This window comes from Alligator sinensis, unplaced genomic scaffold (genome assembly GCF_000455745.1).
Source record: "Alligator sinensis unplaced genomic scaffold, ASM45574v1 scaffold191_1, whole genome shotgun sequence".
Lineage (NCBI taxonomy): Eukaryota > Metazoa > Chordata > Crocodylia > Alligatoridae > Alligator > Alligator sinensis.
In genome coordinates, this window is record NW_005842282.1 from 530761 (window position 1) to 541587 (window position 10827).

Below are 10827 nucleotides of genomic sequence, written 5' to 3' on the forward strand. Positions count from 1 at the left end.
ACAGGATGTATGGTTATGTACAAAAAGAACAATATCACCACCTTACAAGGACAGTAACAGAACATTTCAGATTCATCAGTTTGTGAATGACAATGTGGAGTCCATAAAGAGTGCTGTAGCATCTCTACAATGCTTCAGTAAGAACCCAATGAATGAGGTATTTGGTTTCCTCCTTCCTGTAGAAAGCATGGCAGAGTGGGACCTTGGAGACTAAGTAGTTCAGAGAAATAGCCCCTATCTGGCTGTGACAGGCCAGCCTGCTCTGCCTTTTGTCTGACTGTAGACTAACAAAGCTAACTACCTCTCCTTCTCGTAGCGGGAATGATACTTTAAAATGGTGTTTGATACAGGAGAAGTTGTTTCTGCAATATTATTACAGTTTTAGTAGACAATATTTAAAGGGGCAAAGCTGAAGAAAACCTCAACAATTCTAAAAATATACGGAGAAAGTCCTTGTTTCATTGGGCATTATTACAGTGACATCAGTCTACCAGTAAACAACACACCCCAGGGCTGTGAAGCAAAGTGGTCATTCTTTAGTTGGTAAAGAATGGCACAGAGAGATCCAACTGGACTGACATGGCATTGTCTGCTGGCCTCAGAAAAAATCACTTAGGAACTTTCGCCCAAAATTTAACTGAACTTTTGGAGAAGGCAGCTGATGTCTCTCAAGTTAGTATCAGTGCTTTAAAACACAAAAGCAAAAATTGCACTGGAAACAGGAACAATTTCTAAATGTACAAATCTACTGCATGCCTTCTGTACTATAGCCAAAGGCAGAGGCAGAACTTCAGCACTTCAAGGACTCTTGAATTATATCCAAGAGTACCTAGAGCATATGGAGTACCACTCTTGTGCCTGTGCTAAAAAAAAAAAAGGTGGCAGGGGAGGGTTTCCACATCTGTAACTTCTTTCAAGGTTATTATTAACCCAATACTGTATATGAATCAGCATCCTTTACACAGACTGGAGGATACATTTTCCTCATTAGAACTTTTCAAGTTTAATCTAACCCAAGCCTATCTACAATGGAGATTGCAGACTGTGATAAGAAATACCTCAGATTTAACATACACAAAAATATATTTTAATGTAGCAGGGTAGTGTTTGGAACAACCCCCATACCCACTACTTGGCAATAAATCATGGTTCAGGTGGGCATGCCTCAAGCTGTGTTACTTGGCTAATATGTTGGTTTCAGGAGTTAGTGATGAAGAATACCTTGCGAACCTCTGAAAGATAATCTGAGTTTGGTCTTAGACCAGACAAGGGAAAGTATACAATTTTGAAAGGGGTATTGTAACAACCTGTTTGGTCTGATTTTATATAAGTCATAAGAAAAAGGCTGAAGCTATCCATAAGACACTCCAACTATATATCACAACCATGCACCTTTCTGGGGATAGCAGTTGTTACTGTAAATTCCTACTTTATATAGACTGTGTCTACACAATAAACTTATCAGGTGAGTAGCCTCAAGCACTCGGTACTGCTTGCGGTGGACAGCCTTCCAAATTGGAACTAGTATAGCCATATTGACCTGGTGCCACAGGGAGATTAATTAACACAGGGAAAGGTAACTGCCTTAGTTGTTCAGCAGTTCTAATTAGTCTGTCCCTAGGATGGCACAGAGCCAGCAACATGGCTTTCACTTTTGGAAGCAGTCTGCATGTGGCAGCGTGGCATAAATGAGGGTGCTTCTTGTGGGGAAGGTACATTTATCATTTAACAATGATTTAACGTGTGTTTCCCTGGGGACAAACAACAGCAACACAATATGTACCAGCGGCTGCTACTTGTACGTGGGAAACACCCATGCATGCATGCTCTGGCATGTATCATGTTGCCCCAGATGGGGTAGTGGAGGGCAGCCTTACTTGGAGTCCTGGGGGCCTCTGGGAGCTGCAGATGTGAAAATCTAGCTGCAGGGAGCCTGACCAGCAGCCAAAACATGGCTCTGGCCAGCCAGGCTCTGGTTTCAGGTGGCATGTGCTGCAGCCACATGTGCCATCCCACTTTTTTTAGGTGTGGGGTTTTTTTGACAATGGGATCTCCTGATGCTGAGCCCTTCTACCTCCCATGCTACAAATAGCAGCATGGGGAACATTTGCATGTTCAACACATGCAGTGTGTGGTGCTGCAGACCAGTCTACGGTGCCACATACTGCATGTCTGTGCTCATCTGGACACGCCCTATTTGTCCAAATATAAATGGCCAGCAAGTTAGATGTAGGTCAGAAAGTTATATAAATTGTTGGTATAATGCTATTTGAATTAAATGAATGGTACAATATACAGCATACCAATTAGGAGTGATGATACTTCCGTGCAGTGTTGCTGAGAGAAAATAAATGGACCTTCAAGTTACAAGATACAAACCATTAGACACAGGTTTAACTGAGATGTCAACTCTAAAGAACAACAGAGTAATGATGGGACATGGAGGCAATCTGTGCCGCTGTTACAAACAGACATTATGCTATGTAAGGCTATTATCTTGCTTAACTAATTTAAAGCAGCATAACCCAAATTACGTAAGTGAATTTTCTTCATTGCAAATTAGTAGAACGAGGCAAGTGCTATGGAAACACCATTTTTATTAACACTACAATGAGGGCTGTTAGAGAAGATCCTACTGAATCTCCCACTTAATTTTATTTATAGAAAACTAGGCTGATAACTGAATGGACACACATCTTACTAAAGTGCTTTGCATTTCATTGTATGGCTTCTGCAGCAGAGCAGATAGTCATACATTCCTTTCTCTGCACCAGAACTTTTAGATAATCTTAATACTTTGGTAGTGGGTATTTTCACAGATGTTTGATTAAGTTGTCTATCAGGTTTTTCACAGGGTGACATATAAGAATGTAATCTCTCATGCCTAATGAGGCCAGATCAGACTACAGTCCTTAAAAGTTAAGTGATGTAGTTGATATTAGTAAATACTACAAGGAAACGTGCTATACAGGGCTATGTGGTATCTTGTTTCAGTTGCATGAAGGCACTTCACAGTCCTGCTTCAGCCTGTAGGAATGTAATGGAAAAGAATGATTAACTCCCAAAGCTCAATTTGACAATAGACCAGACTCTGAACTGGTGTAAACAGGTGCGGCCCCATGGAAGCTTCTAGAGCAAATACAACAGTGACTTAAACAGTGGGGTTAAGTGGTTACCCATTGTAATTTGCACTAGTTTGATATTTAGAGGGGCACTTAATAGTGCGATGTAGGCTGAGTCCTTTGGGAGTGGGGCTGGGAGCCTCAGGAGGCATAGTGGCCTCCAGTGTTCCCAGGCATGCAGGCTGTGCACGTGCTACTACATACGTTTATCAGCTATATCTGAAACCTCCCTTTTCCCCCAGTTATTCTCTCTGGCCCTTATCTTAAATGTGAAGAAGAAGGATGCTATGCACTCTTCCCACCAATGCAGTGAACTTGCATATTGGGCAGGATCTGACCATACATGTGCAAAATGAGTGTAGCTTGCACGTTGAAGTGATATTAGGGGAGCTATAGTAAAAGCAAGTAACTGAATCGTTTAATGATAAAACCGGCTTTTCTTTCCTTCTGCCCCTTCAACATATGACACGCATCATGAATAGCTTACCAAATGCCATATCAATGCAAGTTACATTCCTTTATCTGTTATATCTGCTAACCATTCCCCAACCCACTTACATACATGTCCTCCTTAATTTAAACCACCATTTCAGTTGTCACTGAATGTAACCCACTGTCATGGAGCTTGAAGAAATCAATTCTTTCTTCCATGAAAAGGCAAAATCAGTTTTACTGTTCCTATAAATGTATAATATTTTAAACGATTATGAATTTTATAAAAGAACTCCTTTGACTAGTGGTTAGACCTTATTGCTAATCTTCATTTACAGTCCTGACATATGGGAAAGTACTTACTGTAGGGAATGTCAAACTTGGCAATACTAATTACCCCACACTATTTTTTGTTCAAAATAGAGTTACATAACTTTACGGTGGAAAGAATACATGCTGACCTAAGTGAATGACTAATGCTTTGGTCCCGAAATATATGTGGGATGGAATCTTGTCCCACTGAGAGTGCTGGCAGTGGGCTCAGCATTCATATATGAAATGTAATCTTAGGCAGTAACTTGCATTAAGATGTGCATAGTACAGCAAGCTAAGGACCACTTATGTCACCAGGTAAAGTTACATGTCACACTTAGACCATACTAAAAATGAGGAATGTTAAGCTGTGTTAACGTTAAAATAGTCTGTGAGCAGGCGTATGTTTAGCACTAATACCGTTTCTCCCCTGAACAGCCCTAACTTGCCACTAGAGGGCTAGCGAGCAGGGATATGGCTAAGAGCCAGGACACCTGGGCTCTAATCCTGCCCTGTGTTGGGGGGATGGGGAAGAAAGGGGGAGGCTGAGCACAGTGCATCCTGAGATGCTGGAGAACTGCAAAGTACTCATTTTATCTCTGTGGAGCACCCTGATGTTACCTTAAACACAACTAGGTAGCACGGGCCAGAGTTAACTCTCACCTGAAGTGGCATAACTTTGAGACACTCAGGGAGAAACTTGTCATGAATGAACAAGGTTTAACATGTGGATGCTCCTTTTTAAATGCCCTTAGTATGATCTAAGTGTAATGTGTAACTTTACCCTTATATTTATTTTATTTTTGGTGCATGACTGGTAACAGAGCTGTTTGTATTCATTTAATTTTAAATTTTTTTGAGCAATGATTTTTTTCACATTTGGGCTTGTTAATTTGATACAACTGTAGTAACATCAAGATTGTACATTATTGAGATCAGTGTTTAATGAAGGTGATCCAAGGTATATAAACACTGGCCACCTCCAGAGTCTATGCTTACAGCATTGTAATTGACTTTGCTGCCATTTTGCCACCCAACTGTGAGACTCAGGAAATAGAGTACTTTAGAAACTGAGATACTATTAATAATACAAATGAGACTATTTTAGTGTACTGGGTATTAAAGAGCTTATCCAACATTTAAATATGCATATACTTGCAAATCTGTGCATCTTAATATGAATGCTTTTAGTTGCTATAAGCTTACTTCACGATCTATAACAGAATTGCTGTTAATGTATCTCATTTTCCCTTTTATGTACCTTCTCAAGCATGGAGCACATGCTAATAAATTATCTGTGTATGTACATGCGTGACATCAGTTTGGAGAGGTAACGTGAAACTAACCATTACAGAGAGCTAATGGTGAGCAGGGACTTACCATGCATCAACAGCTCTGTGGTTGTTGTTCATGCTCTAACCTGCAGTTTGTGAAAGCTAATTTGCAAAGCTTAGTCTTGTTCCACTAATGACAAAGCTGCTCGAGTTTAGTTTTTATTTACATAGGGAGAAAGTGGTTACATGGATTGCTACTATGGAGCTACTGATGCACAGTAAGTTTTTTAGGTCAATGTAACTTGCTCTTTTGTCCATACCTTATGCATCTTTATCAAACTGCAGCTTCCATTTGTTATGTGAGAATATTTTTATTGTCTGACTACTACACCTACAGTGTTGTTTTTCTCCCCTGTATCCTTGCTGGAAATTCTAGGAAGATATTAGGAGAAATTCTTGTACCTAATAGAAGATTAACACTGCAGATCAATCAATCACTAATCTGCTGGCCTTACATTCAAATGACAGTGAAGAAAAACAATGAAGTAGTTGCTGCCCGAGGAAATGGTTCAAGGAGGTGAGCGTGTAACCAAGCAACAGATCACCTCCCATGGCATTTGTCACTGAGGGAGTTACCTAAAAAGCAAGGGAACCGGAACCTTATAAAAAGAGGCTGTCCAACCAGTAGCAGAGCCTTTGCTCTTAGAGCTATACCTATGCTGGCAGAGATTTGGCACAAGGCTTATGCTATAAAGCAGTGTTTCTTCACTATGGTGCTGAGGTATCCTGGAATCCCATCAGATTATTTGAATAGTGCAATGGGTTGCAGGGAGGTAAGCACAAGCTCATCTATTCAGTAAGGACACAGTAAGACCATTACAGAAATAAATCATGTTATAACTCACTCCATATTTCAGGGTAGACTTACTTTGTGCTTTTGTAACACCTAATTGAATCTATTGTTCTTATGTCATTATGCACAGTCTACAAACTGCTTTCATATAAGTAAAAAAAAGCAGAAGTATTGCTTTATTTATGCTTTTGGGTTATTTTTTCCTGCTTTGAGAGGAATGATAGTTTGAAGTTTGCCAAAAATTCATATAATATACCTTAATCATCAAAGGACATACTTTTCTAGGCTGCATTACATCTTGTCAATACTTTTTCTAAATAAGCCTTACTCTGCATTTCTTGCTTTCCCAGGGATTACACCTTACTAAGAAACAGTAGTTCTTTTTAAATAAAAAAGCAAAACAGAACTCTATATTGGATTTGTTTGACTATCTTTGGTTACGATGAGTGGGGAGGGGTTTAATATCTAGTAGATAAATATTTATCACTCTCTTCCTTTCACAGTTTGATAAGGAGGAAATTAAATTCCCTTGTATATTATAAACTAAAGGGCTTGTATATTAACATTTACTTTAAACAAAGTAAAACATACAAGTAAACTTTTGTTTCTCAGCAACCTTTTAGACTTTGGGAGTGGGAAATCCCTTCTCCTTGCCTCTGGGCATGAAAGGATCCAGATCAGCAGCGCTGACATTTTTCCTCTGCAATGGAGAGGTGGAATGATAGGGTTAGGAAGGGGCCATAAATTAGAGTATCAGATTTGTCCGGTATCAGTGAACACTGAACAGTGATCCTCAATAGTTCATGCCACAATGGTGTGAGAGGTGAGCCTTGGGGAGGGTACAAGTCTGAACACTGCATTCCTAACCAGTGGCCAAACCTGCCCACTTAGGCAGATGACAGGCAAGAGTAGTGGTGCCTACAACCATCTTATTAGGTTATAGCAGCAATTATTTTGGTGTCCCATGAACTGGAAAGAGAAGGAAGAATTTGCTTCTACTTGTATCTTGGTCAAAACCCTTTCCACAGGCTTTGCATGGCGCTGTTTAGATTTGTTCCATGTTGGACAAAGGACTGCCTTTCAGCTGCTAGTATTTTGTGACGTGCTAGTTGCATTAAACTACCCTTCTGAATATCTCTGATTGTCACTTAAGGTTTAATTTTCAGCACTATTCAAAACATGATGTGCTATTTTCTGGTGCATACTTTTTTGGCCGGCGTGTTTTTGTAAATTAGAACAGCATTTTTTAACAAAGCCATGATCGCATTTGGTTATTTTGTGACTGTAGTTTTTCTAGCTTCAATGTGATTACTGCTTTATTATCTTAATGTGACATCATTGGCCATCTGGCTGATTTGAAATGGGAAGAAGACTAATCCTGTGGTGTAATGAATTAAGTGTGGAACAGAATATCCACTGAGATTTTGAGGGGTTTGTTTAAAAAAAACAAAAAACGAGAGTGCTCTTCCTCTGTGTTTGCAATTAGTTCATTTGCTTTTAGAAAATGTGGCTTTAATCACTTGCATTCATTGTTTTGACTTTATGCATTACAAAGTAATGGAAAATATAAATGTATCTTGGTTCCTTTGTTTTCTGTGAAGTTATTAAAGTTACTAATGTGTAGTTTCTCAACGCCAGTGTTCAGTTGCTTTTTGCTTGTGTTGAAAGCAAACTTTCAGATCTGTTTGTAATCCTTATTTCTTTTGGGTGGGGAAAGTTTTTTTTTTAAAGGGGTTGACAATTAGTCATTTCTCTCCAGCACGGATATGTGTATGTGTGGCTGTGTTCCATGTTTCTTTTTGCACAACCAAGTTCTCTTTGTTTTCCTTTTTTTAAATATAATGTTAACATTAGTACTGCACAGGGAGCACTAATCATTCTTTTTCTGAAAATTATATATAAAGTTGTGACACAAAATAAATGCACTCATTCTAACAGACTTAGGTTAATAATTCAAAGGGCAAAATTTATGTGCCAGGTCTATTGCAGCATTAAACTATTAAACTCCACTGCAGAGTATATCCTAGACCCTGTCTTTCTCATTCAGCTGTCATTGTTAAATTTAGAATTGCCCCACATTTGTCATGCTTTCCAAAGCTTTGCATCTGCTCAAACAGCTGATTGTATTTAAGGTTCTAAAGTTCAACTCTCTCTCTTCCATTATTAAAGCTTGATATATAGCAAAAGTATATCCAAGTGTTTTTCAATGCTGGAACTACTTGAAGGCATTTTATACAAATCTAACTGATCATTTTTAATTAATGTAAAGATAATGATGATCCATGCCAGAATTTGGTTAAAGTCTTGATTAAAGTTGAAAACAGTGTGTTCAGTTGTTGTGACTCAGGCCATACATAGCATGTGTTGTGTAGACACCTAAATAAAGGAATAACTATGGAACCTATTTTCTTTAATCTTTAGGAATGAGTTTGTTCCAGATTTGCTTCTCTTCTGCACAAACCATGAGGCAGTTCTGATATTGACCCCACAAAGGAAGCCATTCATCTGCCACTCTGCCTCAGACAATGTGTCAGAGTCCATTCATTCTTGGATAAGTCATAGAACAGAGATGGTGGTTTTATGGTAACTCACATATACCCTAGGAAAGTGGAGGCTGATGAAAAACTGTTCAAGACAATGGGATGTTTCAGACTAAGCAATATTTAATTTTATGTTGTAGGGCTTCGTCCCAAGAGAACTCTACGCTTAGTGCTGTGGACAGGGGAGGAGCAAGGAGGAGTGGGTGCTGAGCAGTACTATCAGTTACACAAGGTAAACAAGGTTTGACAATAATTCACTTTGTAGCATGTGTTTCCTTTCCTTTTTGATAAGAATATTTAGTTTTCAAAATGTTAAACTGTACATCTAAATAGATAGTGTCGGGACCGAGGGTCGGTCTGAGGCTATGGCCAGTAGCCCGGACCGTCAGGTGGGGTTTTTCCACGACGGAGTAGAGTTAGGCACGGAAGCGTATTGGTTTTATAAAGAAAGCTTTACTTACACTGCCGATGGTCACAGTGCAGGGAGGTAACTTGCTTGAGTTGCAGTTGCAGACAGACAAACACAAGTGAGATCTCTTCTGAACCGCACCGAACCGAGATGAGTCATCGATATACGACTCCACGAGCGCTTCTTCACACGGGGGATACGTCAAATTACACTATGACGGGGAGTGGCTAAGAGCTGATCAGGCCTCTCTGTCCTCCTCCAAGACACACGCGGAGTTTGCTAGGCTCCACAGCGCGCTCAGAGTTCTCCACGAGGTGGTTGTGGAGTCCTCCAACTTGGGCGGAAACTGCTCTAACCTTTTATACGGCTAGCGAGCCAATTGCTAGCCGCCACGTAGGAATAATTTAGAATTGACCAATACTTTGCACCAGGGATTTCTCTCTGCAACTGAGAAATCCACCGTGCAAAGAAAGCTCCATGTGGCGGGAAAATTCCAATGTGCCGAGGCACTAAAAATCATTGGGTTATGACATGCCCCCTTGCCGATGGCACAACCGGAATTTTAAACCACATGCGCATTGTGTGAGTCATTATGAGCTCTCTCGGCTGGTTCATAAACCAAACGGTTAAACACAAATTCATACAACATAATGAGTTCGTCCTCTAGGGACCGAATTAGATAATAGCCGGCACTAACACACAAACACATAATTATATTCATAACTAGAAATTCAACTATCAGGACTTCAGTGGGCGTCATGGCGAAGTCACGAGTCAAGTCCTTGCTTCTTTAATTATGTTCTCCGTCTCTCTCTTGGGACTTCCCTCCACCACGCACTCTGAGTCCTGGACCTGTGAAAGAGAATCCTCAAAATGATAAATTAACCTATATTACAATATGTACATGGAACCGTGCGCGATAGGGCAGTCTGCAAGATCTGTCGCCGCTCCCCTCTTCTCACAGCACACAATACAGGTGCTCGGGCACGGCTCCGCTCTGGATGATTTTTCTGTTGCATGCTCGTGCGTACAACCGACACGGAAGTGGGTGGCAAACACCGTGGGGTTTTATCCACGTTCAGCAAGATGAAAACGTCGACGACAACATCGAGGAGTCGTCGTCTGGCTTGTCTGGATACTGAAAACCCAGTTTGTAGGCCAGTTGCCATTGGCCTGCATCCCCCAGGATTCGGAGCTGTCATTTGGTGAGCCCGGAATGGTTTACAAGGATCCCAAACATGATTCACTCCTCGGGCGTTCTCTGTGGCAACGGTTGATCAGATTCGCTAGGGCTTGCACCCTGAGCCTCGATCGGGTATATAGTAGATCGATGCTCCCAGTCGCTAGGTGTTCTCGACTTCATGAGGATGCGCAATCATGAAAGCTGACGCAAAAGGTTGCTTGCAGGTTGACCAACCATGGGGTTGAGGAAAACTCGGAGGACGATGTTCTTTCCCCCATAGACCTCAACACAGACTCTTACGCTGTCCAGCTTTATTGGCACCATCTTAGGATTTCGCAGATAACGGTGAGGCCATGGCCCTCTCTGTTGGGATGGTGTTAGTCCCAGTACACACATTTTGGGGTTCCAGCGAGACTCCGACCACGGCCAGCAAAAGCTGCTCCGCACTGGCTTTTTCCGGCCGGCCGTCATGCCATGCGTGAGATTCCTGACTGACTTGTCCTGCTACAAGCGCCTGAAGCAGAATGGGCCAATGAGTGTTGAACATCACTGTATTGATGTCAATGGCATGCCCTCTACTCCACAAGGCCCGCCGGATTAGGAAGCTTGCTTCTTCTAGGTTCAACAAATCAGACCCAAATTCCACAACTAGGCGTCCCATCCACACGGCTAGGGTCTCCTCAGGTCTGATCTTTGACTCCT

The 10827-nt window shown here is 41.1% G+C and overlaps 1 protein-coding gene across 2 annotated transcripts in view; it reads left to right on the forward strand.

Moving 5' to 3' along the window:
- Positions 1-10827, forward strand: part of CPQ (carboxypeptidase Q) — a 320242-nt gene that overhangs the window by 223836 nt on the left and 85579 nt on the right. For both annotated transcript variants that reach the window (XM_025209315.1, XM_006027994.3), the window contains exon 7: positions 8674-8765. In XM_025209315.1, the coding sequence (XP_025065100.1) occupies positions 8674-8765 (92 nt within the window). The remainder of the gene's footprint in view (positions 1-8673; positions 8766-10827) is intronic.